The sequence below is a fragment of the Ochotona princeps genome, chromosome 22 (genome assembly GCF_030435755.1).
Source record: "Ochotona princeps isolate mOchPri1 chromosome 22, mOchPri1.hap1, whole genome shotgun sequence".
NCBI lineage: Eukaryota > Metazoa > Chordata > Mammalia > Lagomorpha > Ochotonidae > Ochotona > Ochotona princeps.
The window spans coordinates 7,686,760-7,707,687 of NC_080853.1; the positions used below are offsets into that span (position 1 = coordinate 7,686,760).

A 20,928-nucleotide genomic window follows, 5' to 3' on the forward strand; every position below is an offset into this window, starting at 1 on the left:
CCCGGGGCAGGGGCGGGTTCGGGCGCGCGCGCTGGGCGCGGGACGCACGCAGGCGGGGCTTGCAGGTGCACGCGGCTGGGGGCGGGCTCGCCACTGCTGAGCACCGGCCGCTGGTGCCCGAATTTAAATGGTTAGCTTCGCAACACCTGCGCTATTGTTTAGGTTTATGTAAGCGCAAATGACATTTAAATATGTATATGTATTTCATTTTATTGAAGTTCCAGAGAGACAAACCCTTTGGCTCATTCCTCATACGATCGGAAAAGCCAGGGCCGAGACAGGCAGCAACCAGGATCTGGGAATCCATTCCCAGTTTTTCCCACCTGGGTGGGTGGCAGGGAGTACTTGAGCCCTCACCTGCTGCCTCCTGGGACAGCAAGAAACTGGCTGGAAAGTGGAGGAGCTGGGGCTTGAACCAGGCACGCTGAAATAGGCTGCAGCTGTATCTGGCTTAACTGCTGGGCAAATACTCACCAGAGAGCCTGGTGCGGTAACATAGTGGCTAAAGTCTTTGCCCTGCGCGTGCCAGAATCCCATATTTAAAAACAAAACAACAAAACACCTGAACTTAAATACATTTGAAAGGAAGATGTGATATCGCTCCTGAACTGCTGCTAGAAAATCAACATTGCTTATGTATACAAAGGAACTGTAAGATGAAATACAGTGGAAGCAAGATGCTGTTGATGTTCAAGGGGGAATTAACCAGTGACGCTGAAGTGTCAAAAGCAAGGTGCTGGACCTCCTTAGGGCAACGATAGGAACTGGCAACAGTAATAACTTTTTAAATTATTATTATTAATTTGAAAGGCAGAGTTTACAAAGAGAGAGAAACAGAAAGAGAGCTTCCACCTGCTGGGTCACTCCCCAAATGGCTGAGGTCACAGCAGGGTGAAGTTCAGTAACCTGGAGCCTGGAACTACGATGGCATCCCCCACGAGGGTAGCAGGAACCCAAGGGCCCACAGCACCAGCTGCTGCTCTCCCAGGCACATGAGCCGGGAGCTGCATGGGAAGTGGAACAGCCGGGCCTCCAGCCAGCACCTATGTTGGACGCTGCTGTGACAAGCGGTCATTTAATATGCTGCACCATAACCTCCAGCCAGCAGCATTTAATCTTGTGTTTGCGAGCCTCTAGGTCATCTGGTCCAGCTCTCACTCTCTCTAGAGGGGAACTAAAGACTAAATGTCAGTTTCACGGGGAAAGAGCTGGATGAGAATCCAAATGTTTGGGATGTGAGCTTTCTCTTCTTCCCTTGCTTCAAGTTGCCCCTTGGCTGCCGCCTCTTTAACAGCAGGTGCACCTTTTTGGAGAAGCACGCTGGGCTGCCAGTCCTGCCTGGTCAATGATCAATTCAGCCCGTGCCTTGAAAGGTGCAGAGGCTACTCAGTTCCTTCAGCTGATTTTGCTTGACTTGCTGACGGCTGATTTCACTCAGCTCTCTGCATCTTGGAGTCCCAATGAACAACTAACTAGCAGACTTCTGTGTTGGGAGCACTGCACGAGTGCCCTGCTCTAAAATAATGACTGGTTCAAGGCAAGGAGGCAGCAGGAAGACAGGAGGTCACAGGTGAGGCGGATCTGCCTCCTTTCCAGGGCCTGGCCAGTCAGGTAGCACCCAGTGGACCCACGGGAATGCAAGTGATGGGAGTGAGAGCTGAAATTGCTATGGCAATAAGTATAGTTATTGTTATTTTATAGGCTAGCCTGTTTTTGCAATTTTTTGGAGCATAGAAAATGTAGCTGTCTTAGCCGCTTTTATAATTTTTAGCTAGAGGAATTAAGGATGCTTCTATTAAAGAAAAGTGCTTTTGATTATTGTTTAATTGTTTATGGGGTTGTAGGGTTTGCAGTTGTAGGGGGATTTAATGTTTGAAACTTTTTGCCTTAGATCCTTATGTTCTTTTCTTTTGATGTACTTTCCCATTATGTGATAGATAAGTTGTGAAAATAAAATGTAGTAGGTAGGAATGTTTTACTGATTAGTAGGTAACCATCTGTGCCTCGGCCTTGGAGTTCTGGCTGTCACCTAATGGCTACTTCTGAAGAATGAATAATGGCTTGCTTTAAAGAAACTGATTATAGTAACTTACAGAATTATCTTTAAGAGCACCTGGTTAACCATGAAGCAAAAATTAATTGGACATCTGTGTATGCTGTCTTAGTTCTAAAGTTAAAGATAAAAAATCAAACGTTTGTGCAGAGGCTAGTGATGTGTCTAAGTAAATAAAAAGGACAGCTTCTTTTGCAGAAAAAAGCTTAGCAAGAACACACCAAGTGTCAGTGTCTGTGTCTTTCTTTATCGCCGACGCCACGCACCCTTCCCGAGCTCCGAACTCTCGGCTGGAGCTGGACTCCGGCACTTCTGTTTCCTGTTTTCAGTCGTTCTAGCTTCAAGTTCACTGCTTTTTTCTTTGGCCTGTTCAAACCAGCCTTTGGACCTGGTTGTTATTACACTTTTCAGTTCCAGAATTTCTTCTGGATTTGTTTTTTTTTGGGGGGGGGGGTTTCTGTCTCTTGGTACTGTCACTGGCCACTGTGTATTTTTTTTTTTTTCACAGGTTTGGGTTTGGTGCGGTAGCCTAATGGCTAAAGTCCTTGCTTTGCACATGCCAGAATCCTATATGGGCACTGGTTTGTGTCATAGCTGCTCCACTTCCCATCCAGCTCTCCGCCTGTGGCCTGGCAAAGCAATACAGGATGGTTCAAAACCTTAGGACCGGTACCCATGTGGAAGACTTGGAAGAAGCTCCTGGCTCCTGGCTTTGGATCGGCTCAGCTCCAGCTACTGTGGCCACTTGCAGGGTGAAACAGTGGAGGGAAAATCTTTTTCTCTGTCTCTCCTTCTCTCTGTAAATCTCTTTCCAACAAAAATAAATATTTTTTAAAAAAGTGATGTATCTGGGGCAGGTTTTTGGCACAGGAGTTTAGACCAACACCTGGGGTGGTTGCATCTGTATCCCAGCTGCACTTTCAATTTCAGCTTCCTGCTGATACACACCCTAGAAGGCAACAAGTAATGACTGGGGTGGTGAGGTCCCTGCCACCGAAGCAGGAGAGACAGACTGAGCTCCCAGCTCGAGGTTTTGACCCAGCCATGGCCACTGGGGGCATCTGGGCAGTGAATCAGTGGGTTACAAATCTGCTCCCCATCTGTCTTTTTCTCTCTTTTTAAAAAAGATTTATTTATTTATTATTGCAAAATCAGATATACAGAGAGGAGGAGAGACAGAGAGGAAGACCTTCCATCTGCTGATTCACTCCCCAAGTAGCCACAACGACCGCTGCTAAGCTGATCTGAAGCCAGGAGCCAAGAACTTCTTCCAGGTCTGCCATGTTGGTACAGGGTCCCAATGCATTGGGCCGTCCTCGACTGCTTTCCCAGGCCACAAGCAGGGAGCTGGATGGGAAGTGGAGTGCTGGGATTAGAACTGGTGCCCATATGGGATCCTGGCGCATGCAAGGCAAAGACTTTAGCCGCTAGGCCACGCCGCCGGGCCCTCTCATTTTTTCTTATCACATAATAAATATTTTTCAAAGACTTATTTCAAAGGCAGGCAGAAAAAGAGATAGAGATCTTCCATCCACCAGATCATTCCCTAAATGTCGGCAACTGTCAGGGTTGGATCAGATTGAATCAAGCAGCCAGAAGCTTCTTTCTGGTTTCCCATGTGGGTATGGGAGCCAAGGCAGTCGGGCCATTTTCTGCTGCTTTCTCAGGCACGTGAGCAGCGAACAGGATCATAAGCTGAGCAGCAGAGACATGAACCAGTACCCACCTGGGATGCCAGCATTACAAGTGACAGTATGTCCCAATACCAGCCAGGAGTTTCTTCCGGGTTTTCTGCAGTGTGTGTTTGTGGGCAGGGTTATAGGAGCCCAAGTGTTTGGATACCATCCTCTGTTGCTTTCCCAGCCGTTTGATCAGAAGAGTACCCCGTGAGACTTGAACTGGCCCCCTGGAGGCTGCTGCTGGGTCTCCACGCATGCCCCTGGTTCCTTGAGTATTATTCTTGAACAGCCTCCGCCCCCAGCATTGCTGTCTTCCCGTGACCAGTTCCAAGCCACAAATGTGGCAAAGATGGCAGTTCCACTCCGCTTACCAGCCTTCTCCGCCTCCCTGGCTGGCTTGAGGGGGCAGTCTCCTTGCGGCCCACATCCGGCAAGATCATGTTTCTGGAAGCAGGGGCTGATGGGGCTGAGGGAGTTCCCAGGGTGCTGGGAAAGTCCCAGGAAAATCAGCATTGAGTCCATTTCCCCTTGGAGCCGTTATGGGAATCCTGAGCAAGCAGCCTCCTCTAGGAAGGGGAATTCGGGGCCTGGCACTTCGACACGGAAGACTTTCCTGGTCACTAATTTCCCTCTTGCGTTGTCTAAACTTTTGTTATTAAGTTCATTCTCTTTTTCTTTTTTCTGGGTAAAAATTAAACCATGGCACCAAAGGCACGGGGGAGGGGGATGCAACCTCCTATCTAAGGGGCAAATCTTTTCATCTGCAATTTTGTTGCTAGCTAAGAGCTAGGAGGAATTCCCAACTATGCCACTAGAGGGCACTCGAGGACCGCAGGGACTCACCTGGCCCGCCAGTCCACTCCGGATTCCCAGAGGCACCAGCCTCGCCCACAATCACTGTTGCAGTTCATCTGCATGTATGTGGTTAGCATCTCCCAGGGGAGACATTGAAGCGGGACTCCTCACTGAATCCGTAACTTGTGTGTGTCTAGCCCGCTGCGAGATGTGGGGGACATGACAGTGAAGGACTCCGTCACAAAGCGGAAAAACACAAGAGGGTGGTCACAGAAAAATGCTGCTTCCAAGAGCAGGCCTCCCATCTGCGGCTTACATCTTTGCTTGGGACGCCTGCATTCCACGCTGGAATGCCAGGGTTCGAATCCCAGCTCTGCTGCCTTTCCAGCTTCCTGCTGATGGTCACCCTGGGAGGCAGCAGGTGGCTGCTCAAGTAGTGAGGTCACTTTCACCCATGTGGGAGACCTCCATGGTGCTCCTGACTCCTGGCTTTGACACTGCCCAGCCTGGGCCACTGTGGACATTTGGGAAGTGAACCAGTGGATGGGAGATCTGTGTCTCTTTTTCACATAAATAAGTTAAAAAAAAAAAAGTAGAGATGTCCACAATAAAAGCTCTAAAACACAGGGAATGCAAAGACACACCTTTTAGCCATGATTTGTTGTTGGGAAGGTAGATCAGATTTACAAAAAGAAGCACAAAGATCTCCCATCTGCTGGTTCACTCCCCAAATGGTCACAATGGCTAGAGCTGAAGTGATCCAAAGCCAGGAGCCAGGAGATTCCTCTGGGTCTCCCACGCAGATGCAGGGTCCCAAGGTTTGGGCCATTCTTTGGTGCTTTCCCAGACCACAAGCAGGGAGCACAGCTCTGGCTGTACCGGCCACTTGGGAAAGTGAATTAGTGGATAGAAGATTTTAAGTCCTTGCCTTGCACATGCACCAGGATCCCATATGGGTGCCAGTTCTAATCCCTACAGCTCCACTTCCCATCCAGCATCCTGCTTGTGGCCTGGGAAAGCAGTCAAGGATGGCCCAAAGCCTTGGGACCCTTCACCCGTGTGGGAGACCTGGAAGAAGGTCCTGGCTCCTGGCTTTGGATTGGATCCGGCCGTTTTGGCCACATGGGCAGTGAATCAGCAGATGGAAGATCTTCCTCTCTGTCTCTCCTCCTCTCTCTATATCTGACTTTGCAATAAAAATAAATCTTAAAAAAAGAAAAAACCCACAAAGGTTGACAGATCATGGGCCCAGCCCTGTCACTCACTGGCTTCGCTCAGCTCTGGTGAAGGCTTCCTGCCAGACTACATCACAATCCTGACAGACGGGAGGACAGGAACTGTCTTCTGCTGGACCCACTGCTGAAGGTGCCCAACTGCGCAGTGAACTGCCCCGAGGACCACGCTCCAACAGCTGACATGCAAACCACAGACCCCAGTGGTGGCAGAGCTGGAGCTGACCCCAGAGCTGGAGCTGACCCTTGCTGGCCCAGGGACAAGGTGGCTTTTTCACCAAGTTGGCTAGGGTGTGGCTTTCCCTGGCTTGCTTCCGGGACATGGACAAATCTTGCAGAGACACGCCTGGCAGCCCAACACCCTGTGATCAGCACGTGGCTGGCACACGAGGAGATTCTGACTTTGCCCTCCATCTTCAGCTGCCCCTTGGCCAACTGTGTCTCCTGGGCTGGGCTGGGCTGGACTGGGTTGGGCGGGCGGGTCCTAAGTGCCTCAGCTGCCAGGGTCACCTTTGCACTCCCTGAGGCCACGGGCAGTTGGGTTTCTGTTTAAGCCTTCCTTCTGGGTGTGGAAGCCCCCTGACAGCGCCTGCTTTGGGGTTAACCTGTGCTTCCTTCAGGGCTCCCAGCCTTCCCAGGCTCTGCCTCTAGGCACAGAGGGTTGAAATGAATTCCAAACTTGGAGGTGGGGAGAGGCAGACAGACTCCTTAGTCTGAGATTCATGCTGCCTGACAGCCACAGCCCTCACCGGACTGCAGCCTCACTCCCTTCCAGGCCTTGGGGGTGGCGTTTCCTGCCTATTCCATCTGCAAAACCGCTTGTGGTTGTGGCATAGTGGGATAAGCTCCTGTCCAGGGCCACTGAAACCATCTGGGGATGAACCAGTGTATAGAAGATCTGTTTCTCCTTTTGAGTAACTCTTTCAAATAAACTTTTAAGATTCTTTTTACTTATTTACATGGCAGCTTTCAGAGGAGAGCAGAGAGAGATCTTCCATCCACTGATTCACTCTTCCAGTGCCTGCAATGGCTGGCTGTGGTGTCTCCCACATGCATGAAGGGGCCCAAGGACATGGGCCCAGGCACATTAGCAGGGAGCTAAACTGGAAGTGGAGCAGCTGGGATTCGAACTGGTAACCATACGGGGATGCTGGCATTAAAGGCAGAGGCTAAGCTTGCTATACCATGGCTCCAGGCCTGGTACTTTATTAGTTTTTCATTTATTTATTTGAAAGGCAGAGCAATAGGAAAGTATGGGAGTCAAATCTTCCATCCACTGGTCCTAAACAGCCCCAGCGCTTAGAATTCAGGAACCCCTTTCGAAGGCTTCTGGCTTTTTTTTAATTTTTTTGGTGTTACACACAATGATGCAACAAGTTTCCTGGGCACTTCTGTGACTGGAAGATTTTAAGAAGCCCAATCGCCAGGTCATGGGGTAGTATTTTCTCTTTCGCTTTCTATTCTCTATGCTCCTGTGTTGCTGGAATCACCTGTTAAATGTGTATTTTTTTTTAAGCGACCTTAGAAAACACAATGAAGTGGTCGCTGGCTCTTGGGGAGCAGCAGGGGGTTGCTATCACGTGACCACTCCATTACCTGCTAATCCGTAGGTCATTCAGTCTGAGAAAGACGCCCTCCCAGCAGGGTGTGACCTGGAGTGTCTCTGGGAGGAGATGTCCCCGCATCTCAGCACCCAGGATTTCCTACCGGGAAAGCCCTTCTCCAAACACTCTCTCCCTTTTAGGCTATCCCCAAACCACAGAGCTGGAAGGGATTTTTTCCCCCCAGCAGTCTCGTGGAGAGGAGGCTCTCTGGTCGTGGGAATGGCCGAGGCCTTTCCAGCAGGGGTCTTGCTGAGCGGGAATCGCCTTGCAGGTGATTGACAGGAGAGCGGAAAGCACCCAGAGACCTTGCGGGACTCCAGGGCCTGGCTGGAGAAACCGGCTGCTGGTCTGTGAAGGGAGCCATCTCAGACCCCTCCGCTCCAGCACGGAAAGAGAATCCTGCGAGCTCAGAGGAGACGGAGGGGTTCAGGAACCCGGGGTCCATCTGTGAGAGCTGAGGACCACGGCGCTGTAGGGGCCACAGAAAGGACAAGTCGGAAGGGAGGGCCGGGCTCGGGCTGGTAGGCCAGGCGGGGAAGAGGTGAAGGGGTCGGCCTTGGGATGTCCAGAGCGCGCGGCGGCGGCATCGGGACAGCTGCCCGGCAGGTGCGTTCGCCGGGCCCCTGGGCTGGCACACAGCACGGTGAGACCACGGTGGGCGCAGAACCCTCGGGGAGCAGGGCAGAGATGCCCCGCAGCCCTGGGGGAGCAGAGACGCCCGGCCCCGCAGCCCTGGAGGAGCAGGGCAGAGACGCCCCGCAGCCCTGGGGACCGGGCCTGAGTAGCCCGCACAGCTGCTGCAGGTGCGTGGTGCGAAGTCCCGGGCACGCAGGCCCGTCCTCCCCGTCTCGGCCGGCCCTCACTTCAGGAAAGCTGCAGTCTTCCCCGCGTCCGTGGTCCTGGCTTCCCCCGGGTCTTCCGCAGCCTCGGTATTTACGCCTTCCAGTCGTCGCCCCGGCCAGCGTCCCTATGCCTCCACTTCCCTCCCGGCTCCCGGGCCGTTTCCATAACAACCCCGGACAGCCATCCTCCCGCGGCCAGGTGCCGTGCGTCACTTCCGGCTCGTTTGTTTCCGGGTCCCAGTCCCGGGTCATTGTGCAGCCTCGCAGAGACCCGCGGGTCCTGGGCTCGCTTCTTATGTCACCCCTCTCTTCCCACCACCGCCCTCTTGTAGTGTCCGCCGGCCCGGGGATCGTGTCCGGGGGGCAGCCACGGTCCCGAGCGCCTTTGGGCTCGCCCCTCAAGGCCGTCACTTCCGGGCTGAGTGTTTCCGGGTCGGCTCTGGCCCCGAGTACTGGTGCTTGGTACCCCGCAGCCGGCCGGGGCTGCGCGAGCCCTTTGCTGGGTCCGGCTCGAGCGGCGGCCGCGCCTCCCGTTCCTTTCCCTCGGTCGGGGTGTCCGCGCGGCAGCGTTGAGGTGAGTGAAGGGCGGCCGCGAGCGGAAGCTGCCTCTGGGGCTTCCCCGGGCGGAGGGGGACACCCGACCAGGGCGGGTTCTGCTGGTCCTGGAAACAGGGGGGTCCCTGGCGGCCACTGGGGGCGGCGGGCAGGCCGGTTTTTATGGGGGGTAACACCCTCAGGACCTCAGGCGCTGCATTATTCCGGCCGAAGCTGGTTCGGGGCGCCTCAGAAGGGACACCCCCACCCTCTTGGGGTCACTTGCTAGGCAGGAGGACCCCCCGAGTCTGCCGCGCAGGAGTCTCCGTCCACCTCAGGCTCTCGCGGGCCGTGTGACCTTGGCCGAGATACTCGGTGTGGTCAGGGGGGAGCGAGCCTGCTCGCCGGGGGGCCGAGGGGCAGGAAGGCTGCCGAGGGATCCCTTCTGGCATCTGCCGCTTCGGTTATTTTCCGATGTGTGTGTGTGTCTCCGGGATCTAGTTAGGGAGGTAGGCAAGCCCTCCGGGGTCCCACAGCCAGGGCCAGGTGATCCCGCGTGCGGTGAAAGGGGGTGCACAGGAGAGGGGCGGGAGGCGGAGGGCGTGGAGCCGACTTTCCTCTGCTCGGGTTGGGCTCCCGGGATGTGTAAACCTGCGGGCTCCGGCGGTGCTGGGACCAAAAATAGCGGCTGCCTTTGCAGGAGGGGGCGCCTTCGCCTGCTGCTGCTGCTGCTGCTGCTGCTGCTGCTGCTTGGGGAGTGTTTTCTGCTCGAATGGGCCAGCTGAGGTGCAGCCAAGCCCAGGCTTTGCCGAGTCCTCTGGGCTCCTTGCGGTGGGATTTTAAATTGATCAGCTGCTATCCTCGGAGGCTTTCAGAGGCCGCGAAAAAGAAAGCAAGCAAGCCCCTTGGCTTGCTGTCGCCCGTGCCGCTTGCCAGCCCTCTCCCTGACCCAGATTGTGGGTGCAACGCAGCGGTTGACTCTGGGGTGTGCACGGTGCCTTTTCCCCTCCCTTTACCAGACTGGCATGGCTTGGCGTTGGAGTCTGGGTTGCTTGGAGGAACGGCGCCCTGTTTTCACAGATTAGTGCTTTGGGTGGTGGTTGTGGGTGCTGGCTCCGTGCTGGGTGCTCAGCCCCAAGGCAGGACGCTTGCAGCAGAGGTGATGGAACTGCGCCAGCCATTCTCCTTACATCCTGGATATGTGGCTCTCCAGATCCTATTCTGAGTGGGAAGATAGGAATTTGTAGACCTCAGTTCTGCGTGTCTTCCAACAGCGGCATTCTAAGAGCCATGTCGAGGAGTTGAAGATGCAGCTTGCTGGCTTTGCCTAAGAATCAGTTTTAGAGTGATTTAAAAAAAATACTTAAAATTTTATCTGGAAGGCAGAGAGACACAAAGGAAGCAAGGTGTCCTCCCTCCGCTGGTGCTCCCCGAACGCTGGCAGAGCCTGGAGCCCACAGTTCCTTCCGCTCTCCCCAGGGTGGCAGGGACCCACATCGGAGTGCTGCCTTCCAGCACGCACCTGAGCGGGGAGCGGCAGGGACATGAGCCAGGCCCTGGTGAGGCCAGGCTGTGGGCATCCAGGCGGCGACTTCACCCTGCCCCCAGGAGTCGGGGGTCTGTTGGCAGATGAGGCGCAGAGTGCAGACTCCTCCCTGGCCCTGCCTGAGCCCTGCTGCTCTTTGACCTGAAGGAGTTTGTGAAACTCGTTGGTTTTCCTGGGGCAGTTGGCATGGGCCCTCATGGCCCATCCTGCAGTGCAGGGCACCAGTAGTGACTGTAAGTGTGGGCTGAGTGAGAGCGCCCGGCCCAGGCCTGCTGCCCAAGTCCCACTCCTGCCTTCCACTCTTAGAGTTCTTTGAGGCTTGGTAGCGTGTCAAGGACGAGATGGGGTAAAGTGGAAAGCACCACGCCTGACCCATGGCAGGATCTCAGGGATTATTAGCTTCTGTCTCTCCTTCCCTCCCCCTTCTTTCCTTCCTTCCTTTTTCTCCATAATTACTTTTCTTTCTTTTTCTTTTTTTAAACAGTAGCTAGTTTGGGATAATCAAAGTAAGTTTTTTAGAGTTTATTTTTATTGGAAAGTCAGATATACAGAGAGGAAGAGAAACAGAGAGGAAGATCTTCCATCTGCTGATTCACTTCCCAAGTGGCCGCAATGGCTGGAGCTGCGCCAATCCAAAACCAGGAGCCAGGAGCTTCTTCCAGGTCTCCCACACAGATACAAAGTCCCAGGGCTTTGGGCCATCCTTCACTGCTTTCCAGGCCACAAGCAGGGAGCTGGATGGGAAGTGGACAGCCGGGATATGAACCAGCGTCCATATGGGATTCCAGTGCATGCAAGGTGAGGACTTTAGCCACTAGGCTGTCTAGCCGGGCCCCAGAAGTAATTTCTTAAAAAAAAAACATTTATTTATTGAGTCTGGTGTGATGGTTCATTGGCTAAATTCTTGCCTTGCATGCACCGGGATGCCAACATATCTTTTTTTTTTTTAAATTTCACATACTTTTTTTTAATGAATTATATTGCATCATGTGACACTGTTTCATAGGATGCCAACATATCTTTAAAAACTTTTTTTAGGGCCTCCTCCTCTCTGTACATCTGACTTTGTAATAATAAATAAATAAATCTTAAAAGATTTAATTGTAAAGGCAAATTTACAAAAAGAAAAATAGAGAGGGAAAGATCTTCCATCTGCTAGTTTCCTCCCTAAATGGCTGCAGTGGCAGGGGCTGAGCCCACAGGTAGCTAGGAGCCAGGAGCTCCTTCTGGCTGTCCTGTGTGGGTGTGGCATCCCAAGGCTTTGGGCCGTCCTGTACTGCTTTCCCAGGCCACAAGCTAGGAGCTGGATGGGAAGCAGGGCTGCTGGGACATGAACTGGCCCCATTTGGGATCCCAGCATGTGCAAGGTGCGGACTTTAGCCAGTAGGCTACTGCACCAGCCTCCGTTCCCTTTTGTTTTCCTCTTTTTTTTTTTTTTTTTAAAGATTTTTATTATTATTGGAAAGCTGGATACACAGAGAGGAGGAGAGACAGAGAGGAAGATCTTCCATCCGATGACTCACTCCCCTAGTGAGCTGCAACGGCCAGTACACGCCAATCTGATGCCGGGACCAGGAACCTCTTCCAGGTCTCTCACGCGGGTGCAGGGTCCCAATGCATTGGGCCGTCCTCCACTGCTTTCCCAGGCCACAAGCAGGGAGCTGGATGGGAAGTGGAGCTGCCGGGATTAGAACCGGCGCCCATATGGGATCCCGGGGCTTTCAAGGCAAGGACTTTAGCCGCTAGGCCACGCCGCCGGGCCCTCTTTTTTTTTTTTTTTTTTTTTTAGTTTCATTTGAAAGCAGAGTTAGGAGAGAGGGAGAGACAGAGAGGTATCTTCTGTCACTCTTCCAGTGTCGAATGGCTGCAATGGCTGGAGCTGGACCAGTCCACACTCAGGAGCCTGGAGCTTCTTCGCAATCTCCCAGGTGGTTCATGGGTCTCAGGGACTTGGGCCATCTTCTGCTGCTTTCCCAGGCATAATAGCAGGGGACTGGATCAAAAGTAAGCCGGCTGGGACTCAGATCAATGCCCATAGGAGGTACTGGGACCACAGGTGGAAGCCTTACCGTATACACCATAGCGCCGGCCCCGGTTCAGGGTTCGTAGCTGCGTCTCCCCTCCGTGTTTACAGGATCTTGAGCACCAGCTGGGCTGTGCGGAGTCCTGTTTTCCACGCTCATCGTGTGCCAGCAGCAAACAGGGCTGTGCGGAGTCCTCTTTTCCACGCTCATTGTGTGCCAGCAGCAAACGGGTGTGCGGAGTGTGACTTCAGGAAGCCCAGGGTCGGCTTCCTGGGAGGAGGATCAGCGTGGGTGCTGGGAAGGACAAAGTTTCTGTTAGTTAAAATCAGAAATGGTGCATGTGCCGGCAGGTGCAGGGAGCGCAGCGGCGATCACCTCCTGGACTGCAGGATACTCTAACTGCTCGTGCACCTGTGCCCAGGAGCTCTGCCAGCTGTCACACTGTCCTAGCACTGTGTCCAGTCCATGGTCTGGCAGAGGCGGGTGCTGGGTGAACCGATGTGACATCATGGGCTAGCTGAAAGTCTGTGGGAGTCAAGTTTGAGGCCAGAGCTGATGTCTGGGGTCCACTTCCTGCTGCCCTCATGTGTGGCTTGGACCCCTTCTTCCTCTGTCCTGCTCTTTTTTGGGAGGTACCAGTGAGAAGCTAATGGGGTGGCATTTGGTGCACCCAGCTTTGTGTAAATACCTTCTGTGTGTCAGGATCTCGGTTAGGTGCTGTGTGAACTATTCAGACTTGACCTTACTAGATGAGGGGGAGATGGGGCAGGACAGAGCTAGGAAGCTGCTAAGTGAAGAAACAAAATCCATGAAGAACTATACTATTGTGGCAACATGGGGAAGATCTGTCGGGTGGGAGTTGGGGGAGAATCCCAGTCTATACCAAATTGTACCATAAAATTCAAAAGTTGAAAATAATTTAGCACACACACACTCACAAAAAGAAAAACAATCCAGTTCTCAGGCCAGCCAGGCAGGGAGGGAGTGGGAAGGTGGTGGTTCCTGGACGGGAGTGTGTGTGGTCTCTGAGCTGAGGCCTGGGTGATGGCGGAGTCAGCAGCGTGAGGGCACAGCCGCAGATGCTGCTAGGGGAGCGTCCTGCTCAAAGGTGCTGAGGTCAGGGGAAGGGGGAAGGCTGCTGGGAAAGGTGGATGTGGAGCCCAAGTGGACTTGCCGTGTCTCCTGTGCTGAGCTGGTTTCGCAGCTCCTGGCATAGTGCACAGAACTCCTGCACGCTCCCCAAGGCCTCTGGAGTGGGAGCCGGCTTGTGCCTTCAGCCTCACCAGCCTGTGTGTCTGTGCCAAGCTCTCTGCTGCAGAACAGCAGGGTGCAGTGGTCCAGGGCATGGGTTTGGGGGCCAAACTATCTGGATCCTGCCCTTAGCTCTCTGTCTCCCAGGAGTTGTGTTGTATACAGTGATTCGTTTTTCCACTTATTTAAAAGGCAGAGTAGAAGACTGTGCATCCTCTGATTCACTTTCCAGATGCCCCTAGCAGCCAGGGCTGGACAAGGCCTGAGCTTGGAACTGTCTTCTGGTCACTGTTGGGTGTGTCTTCGCTCCATCCCCAATCCCAGCTCCGTGCTAAAGTGTATCCTAGAAGGGCCCTTGCCACATATGGGGAGAGTGAGGTAGTTTCAGGCTGCCGGCTTTGGCCTAGCCCAGCCTAGGCCATTGCTGGCATTTGGAGAGTAAACCAGTGGATGGGAGACTTATCTCTGTCTGTCTCTAAACATGTCTCTGCCTTTCAAATAAATAAGATAAATTAAAATATATATTTTTTAAAGGATTCATTGCTTTGTACACATCTTCCTTCAAGTGCACCGTGCGGTACACGCACCTGCCCATGCACACTCCAGCATGGAAACCTAAACTACGGCAAACTAGGGCAGCACAAAGCCCTGCAATCCCAGGCCATGCTCACATCTGGTAGCAGAAAGCATGGGGGCTTCCCAGGACCCGCCAGTCAGGCTCTACTTATTGTGGCCCAGCACAGGTAAAGTACTAACAGCATGTCGTTAGGCTAGTCGGTCCTGAGACTCGCCCATGTAAGGAACCCCTTCCATCTTGGCTGTGTGGCCAGGGCTGTCAGCCCATCACTGGGCTTTGGGCAGAACTTGATAGGTCATTTGTCTTTTCGTGGATCTCGTTGTTCTTTAAAAATATTTATTTATTTAAAAGAGAGATAGATCTTCCATCTGCTGGTTCACTTCCCAGGTGGCCACAGCGGCCAGGGCTGGGCCAGGCTGAAGCCAGGAGCCAGGAGCTTCATCCAGGGCTCCCGTCTGGGTAGCAGGGACCCAAGCACTTGGTCCATCTTCCACTGTTTTTCCCAGGCCACTAGCAGGAAGCTGGATCAGAAGTAGAACATACAGGACACAAACTGGCCCCATATGGCTAGCACTGCAGGGGAAGGCTCTACCTGCCAACACTGGCCTTACTGGATCTTCAGACTTGGCAAATTGTAGGAATGTTTCTTCCATCTGTCTTACAGTTTCCCTAGGTACATGGGCTCTTCAGCATGCCCCGTGCACCTGAGTGCCTCATGAGCTCAGCTGCAGCTGGGCCTTTGCATCCAGTTATCCCCACGGATCTCTTCCTGGCCATCGGTCCAAGGAGACCCTTGTTTCAGAATTCCAGCTGGATTACAGAGTTTCCTCTGTCCTCTGCACAGCGTTCAGAAAGTCCAGAGACAGCACAGCTGGGCTGGGGCTAGGCACTGGGGGAGGGAGGGCATGTCGGAACCCCTGAGCAGAGGCCTAGGTGTGGCTGCATGAGAACTCCCCGAGGGCTGAGGGCAGTGTCTGTGCGGCTGGAGCTGGGAGCCTCGACCCTATGGCTGTGGGTGGCAGGAACCCCACTGTGCGAGCTGTCGCCTGCTGCTTCTCAGGGTGCACGTGAGCAGGAGGCTGGGATCCGAGTGGAACCAGGGACCAGGATTGACACCCAGGCCCTCTGACATGGCACATGGGTGACCCAGCTGTTTTAACCCTAGACCAGGTGCTTGCCTTCAGGGTCACCCCCGCCCTCCAAAGGCTGACTAATTCAAAAAGCAGAGTTAATACACAGGTTCGGAGGAGACAGAGCCGGGAGGTCTTCCACTCACTCAGCCCCTCTCCATCTGCCCCTGAGCCAGGACAGGGCCGGAGTCAGGAGCCAGGACCTCATCCGGCTATACCAGTGGTTGGCAGGAGCGCAGCTAGTTGGCCCAGCTTCATGGCTTCCTGGGCACAGTCGTGGGAAACTGATTTGGGGTCAGCAGAGCCGGGACTTGAGCCAAGCACTGTGATGTGGAATGCTGCTTCCCAGGTGCAGCTTCACCCGCCCCTTCCACTCTGAGCACATTTCTGTTTCTTTTCTCTTTTTTTGGCTTTATTTGTATTGGAAAGTCAGATATACAGAGGAGGAGAGACAGAGAGGATGATCTTCTGTTCGATGATTCACTCCCCAAGTGACTGCAATGGCCGGTGCTGAGCCATTCCGAAGCCAGGAGCCAGGAGCTTCTTCCAGGTCTCCCACGTGGGTGCAGGGCCCCAAGGCTTTGGGCCATCCTCAATTGCTTTCCCAGGCCACAAGCAGGGAGCTGGATGGGAAGTGGGGATGCTGGGATTAGAACTAACACCCATATGGGATCCTGGCACGTTGAAGGAAAGGACTTTAGCCTCTAGGCTACCGTGCTGGGCCCTGAGTACATTTCTTAATGTCTGGGTGCCACAGTTGTCACACTGGGACCAGGGGATGGCAGTAACCGGTAAGGGTGCCCAGGGCTGTGTAAGGATTCCCTGCGTTGGCTCTGGCCCTTTTCTGGGAGACATCATGCAAGCCTTCCTGCTGATGCCTCTACTCTCCCACTGCCCCCCTCCTGGCCAACACTTGTACTTTAGACCTGATTGTCACTATCAGGGGACATTACTGTACTCCCTGTCCTCTCCATGGAAGCAGCTTCGGCGCCCCTGCCACACCCACCCTCACCTTGGCCTCCCGGAATGTGACTTTATCCCTTCTGAGCTCCACGAAATCGAGGCCTTCTCCTTGCTTGTTTTTGCTACAGCATTGTCTCTGCTGAGTGCACTGGCAGTCTGCTGAGTGACCCGACCACAGGGAGGGGCCCCTGGCTGGCGGTGGCCTGGGTCAGTCCTGCTTCCTAGGGTGGGAGCTGGCGCGGCTGTCCGAGGTGTGAGCAGCTGTCCTTCCTCCCTTTGCAGGGCACTCTGCCAGGCCCGGTGGGCAGCATGTCCGTGGTCTTCACCATGTTGCTGCCTCTAACCCGGAAGCCATGGAGGAGATAAGGTAGCCACCCTCTGGGATGGGGAAGCCCAGTTCAATGGATTTAAAATACAAGGATGACTTATTTCGCAAGTATGTGCAGTTCCACGAGGGCAAGGTGGACCCCACCCCCAGCCAGCAGCGGCCTGGCAGCGACGAGTCCCTGCGGGTGGCAGCCTCGACCCTGCTCAGCTTGCACAAGGTGGATCCCTTTTATCGATTCCGGCTGATCCAGTTCTATGAGGTGGTGGAGAGCTCACTGCGCTCGCTGAGCTCCTCGAGCCTGCAGGCCTTGCATGGCGCCTTCAGCGTGCTGGAGACGGTGGGCGTCAACCTCTTCCTGTACCCGTGGAGGAAGGAGTTCAGAAGCATCAAGGTGAGGTCGGGTCCATTCCTCGGTGAGGCCCTGCCCGCCCACCACCAGGCGCCTCCTTCCTCACCTCTCTCACCCTCCTGGGGTGTGCTAAGCCACGTTACCTCCGGGGCTCCCATCTTGCCTGTCTCTGGCAGCCTCTGCTGACTGGTTCCCCACTCCAGGCTGCCACATCCTGACCCTAGAGGTTAGAAAGGCAGTGGCCAGGTCATGCGGGGCATTGCAGCTCCGGCAGAAGGCTCTGGTTTGTCATGAGTGGACTCGGGAGAAAGCCAGGCCAGGATGTGGGGTCACCTTGGGAGAGGGTTACACTGACTGGTGTAAGGGGAGCAGACCTGAGGTGGCCCAGCTCGGGTGGGGAGATGCTGACTTGCAGGCTCTTGCAGATGTATGTGTGCATGAGCTGGGCTCGTGGGACCAAGTGGAGATGGTGGATGAGGGACATGGGAAGGCACCTGAAGCCTTCCGGGGCTCAGGAGAGATTCCCCCGGAAGGCTCTTGGGTGTCCCGTGACCCAGCCTTCATCGCCATGCCCGGATGGGGGTGAGGGCACAGGAGTGGCGTGCAGGTTGTCCTACCTGTAATCCTATCCCATCTGCATGGCTGCCACCCCAGCCTCCTCTCCATGTGGAGCAGGCTCTGCCTTCCGTGAGAAAGCCAGGGGTCCTGTCTCTGGGCTGCAGGAAACGCTGGCTGTCTGGTCCTTGGCCCAAGCTGAGCTCCTAGTGCGTCACCTCCACCTTGGCTGTGAGAAGCCGCTGAGCCCCCTTCTCCATCCCCCTGCCCTCACGCCCTTTGCCCTGACGGCCTGTTCTCCACCTGCTTCCTCCCTTAGACGTACACGGGGCCCTTCGTGTACTGCGTCAAGTCCACATTACTGGAAGAGGACATCCGAACCATCCTGAAGTACATGGGCTACGTGTCTGAGCTGGGGACTGTGTACAAACTCAAGGAGCTGGTGGAGACTCTGCAGGTGAAGATGGTCTCCTTTGAGCTCTTCCTGGCCAAGGTAGAGTGTGAGCAGATGCTAGAAATCCATTCGCAGGTGAAGGACAAGGGCTACTCGGAGCTGGACGTGGTGAGCGAGCGCAGGAGCAGCGCTGAGGATGCGCGCGGCTGCTCTGAGGCCCTACGCCGCCGGGCCGAGGGCAGGGAGCACCTCACGACCTCCATGGCCCGTGTAGCTCTCCAGAAGTCGGCCAGCGAGCGGGCCGCCAAGGACTACTACAAGCCCCGCGTGACCAAGCCCTCGAGGTCGGTGGATGCCTACGACAGCTACTGGGAGAGCAGGAAGCCACCCCTGAAGGCCTCGCTGAGCCTGCGAAAGGAGCCTCTGACCGCGGACTCGGGGGACGACCTGAAGGACGAGATCATCCGGCCGTCCCCCTCACTCTTGGCCATGTCCAGCTCCCCCCACGGCAGCCCCGATGACCTGCCCCCCGCCTCCCCCAACAACGGCCTTGGCCTGCTGCGCAGCACCTGCTTCTCCTCCCAGGAGGATGTGGACCTGTACACAGACTCCGAGCCCAGGGCCACGTACCGCAGGCAGGATGCCCTGCGGCCGGAGGTGTGGCTGCTCCGCAACGACGCTCACCCCGCCTACCATAGGCGCACGCCCCCCGTCAAGGAGTCAGCCCTCTCCAAGTGCCAGAACTGTGGTCTCGCGTGCAACTCGTCCCTTTGTCAGCGTTGTGACAGCCTGCTTGCCACCTGTCCTTCGGCCTCCAAGCCCAGCCCCTTGCCTGGCAAAGCTTCCGCCCACGACAGCCTGGCCCACGGGACTTCCCTGAGGGAGAAGTACTCGGGCCAGGCCCCGGGTCTGTCCCATGGCCACTTGAAGGCCAAGCCCTCCACCACAACCACCTCCCGCTGTGGCTTCTGCAACCGGTCTGGCGCCACCAACACCTGCACCCAGTGTTCCAAAGTCTCCTGCGACGCCTGCCTCAGCGCCTATCCTTACGACCCGTGTTGCAGAAAGAGTGAGCTGCACAAGTTCCTGCCCAACAACCAGCTGAACTACAAGTCCGCCCCTTTCACCCATCTCGTGTACCGATAGACTCAGCTGGGCGTCTTCCTGCTACAAGGGCTACTCCACGGACCTTCCTGGCTTCCTGGTGGAGGAGGATGGCGCCTTGGTTGGGAGCAGAGCCTGCCCTTGACCCTGCAGGTGGCGGGGTCGTGGGCCACCTGGGCCCGCAGGCCACTTGATGGAGTGATTCAGCTGTTGCATTGATGGCTGTTTTATCATCTGATGAGTGTGTGTGAGAGAGAGGCACTTGTTTCACATGTATCTTGGCTTAGTCTCTCCACTCCCTGTTGAGTTGGTTTTGCTGTTAGCTCTTCCTTTGGCAAGAACGTCTGTGTGGGAGCCTCCTGTGCCCGCCCCTCCCACTGCACACAGAGCTGACTGGGCCTGGGAGGGGCCCTCAGGTCACCCCTGGTGCCCCACGCGGTGAGCTAGAGGCCTGCTGGCTTGTGAAATGAGCCCTCCTGCCACATGGGGCCTCTCCCCGCCTCATCCCTGGGCCACCCCCTCCCAGCTAAGGATCCCTTGGCCCTCAGCCTCCCGCCCCGCCTGGCGTCTCAGAGTCTGAGCGAGTGGCATGGGGGGGCACTGAGTGTGGCCTCGTACAGCAGGCCCGACTTCTCTTCTGTTTGCACTCCCCCCCTTATAGCACTGTAAATAGAAATTTTTGAGATTTATTTTTAAATAAATATTCAACTTGCTGTGTATTTCAAAGTGGGTAAGAAATGAATTATGTAGCTATTTATAAAACGCCCGCCCAGGGTACTTCAGTCTTCCAGAGGAGGGTCTCCGCCCCGCCCAAGGGTGCAATGGAGCGTGAGGGCAGGGCAGCAGGACACCACCCTGGTTGGGGGGGCGCGGTGGAGCGTGGTCTCCCCTCGGGCTCACTCTCTGTCTCTACACCTACCTCCAGCGTGCACTTAGCAGGGTGCGGCCGTGAGGTCTGTGTGCCCGCGGGCTGGGACAGCCTGCTTGGGATTCAGGTGCCCCACCCTCTCGCGTCCCCCTGCACTCCTGACTTCTGGAGCAAAATTGGAAGGAAAAGCCCTTGGGATTCCCACCCTGCCTCCATCCCAGTTATCCTGGCACTGCGTTTCCAAGGACTTGTTGGTGCCAACACGTGCGAGCTTTTTGCACTACAAGTAGGCAGGAGTGCCCCCCTCCCTGGGTATTCCAAGGCCCCTCAGCCTGCCACCTGTTGACCCCTGGAGTATCCCGCAGCAGTGCAGAGTAGGCGAGTGTCATCGCCAGGGCCTGGAGACGCCTGTCGGCCGTGTGTGACTGTGACGCGTGTGTGCAGGGTGTTCCACACAGTGGACTTTTCCAGTACAAAGAGGCATTTAGCTCTTGAGAAACTTTAAACACGGCTGAATCCTGTGGCCACTGTGAATTTGCCGATGTTCTTCCAGCTCTATGAATGATCTTAAAGTTTCCCAATTCTTCTCTGGCTCTTTTCTATCTATCTATCTGGCAGATATCTGTGGATACCTACTGTGTACATACAGCCAGATTCCAGCCGGCTCAGTTAGCACCTAGACAGACCCGGCCTGGCCCTTCCTTGCTGGGCTTCCTCTACACAATGGCCTACTCCTGGGAGCTCTGGTTTTCTAGTTTCCCCTTTCCAGATTGCTCCAGCATTATAGCGACCGAGACTTTCAACTAACCAACTAACCGTGATGCCACGGAACACGCAGTGGATGGAAACCTGAACCAGCAACTTGTCCAAGGAGGAAAAAGTCCATGATGGGACAGACTCCTCTGTGGTCCTAGACTGGAGGGAGGTGGGGGACCTGCCCCCCTTGCTGTGTACCTACTGTACGAGGCTGTTGCGACTGAAGCAGTTAACTGTATGCTCATGTTTTGCCTTTGATTTCTACCAAGAGTTGAAATGTTCAGAGGTGACTGCAAAAATAATAATAAAAGTGTCTTCCATTGTTAAATGCAGTGTTTGAGTTT

At 54.9% G+C, this 20,928-nt stretch overlaps 1 protein-coding gene across 2 annotated transcripts; it reads left to right on the top strand.

Moving 5' to 3' along the window:
* The first annotated feature begins 8,385 nt into the window (after window positions 1-8,385).
* On the top strand, window positions 8,386-20,928 carry SPATA2 (spermatogenesis associated 2). 2 transcript variants are annotated; one of them, XM_004585893.2, is made up of 3 exons: window positions 8,649-8,779; window positions 16,513-16,949; window positions 17,782-20,928. In XM_004585893.2, the coding sequence occupies exons 2-3, from the start codon at window positions 16,614-16,616 to the stop codon at window positions 19,000-19,002; spliced, it is 1,557 nt and encodes a 518-aa protein (XP_004585950.2). In that variant the 5' UTR covers window positions 8,649-8,779; window positions 16,513-16,613; the 3' UTR covers window positions 19,003-20,928. The 2 variants fall into 2 exon arrangements, with proteins under 2 accessions (XP_058535517.1, XP_004585950.2); XM_058679534.1 differs by lacking the exon at window positions 16,513-16,949 and having other exon boundaries at window positions 8,386-8,779.

Coding starts and splice junctions, on each gene's coding strand:
- SPATA2 (XM_004585893.2), top strand. CDS start 16,614: ATGGGGAAGCCCAGTTCAATGGATTTAAAATACAAGGATGACTTATTT. Junction 16,950..17,781: donor AGGAGTTCAGAAGCATCAAG/GTGAGGTCGGGT, acceptor TTCCTCCCTTAG/ACGTACACGGGGCCCTTCGT.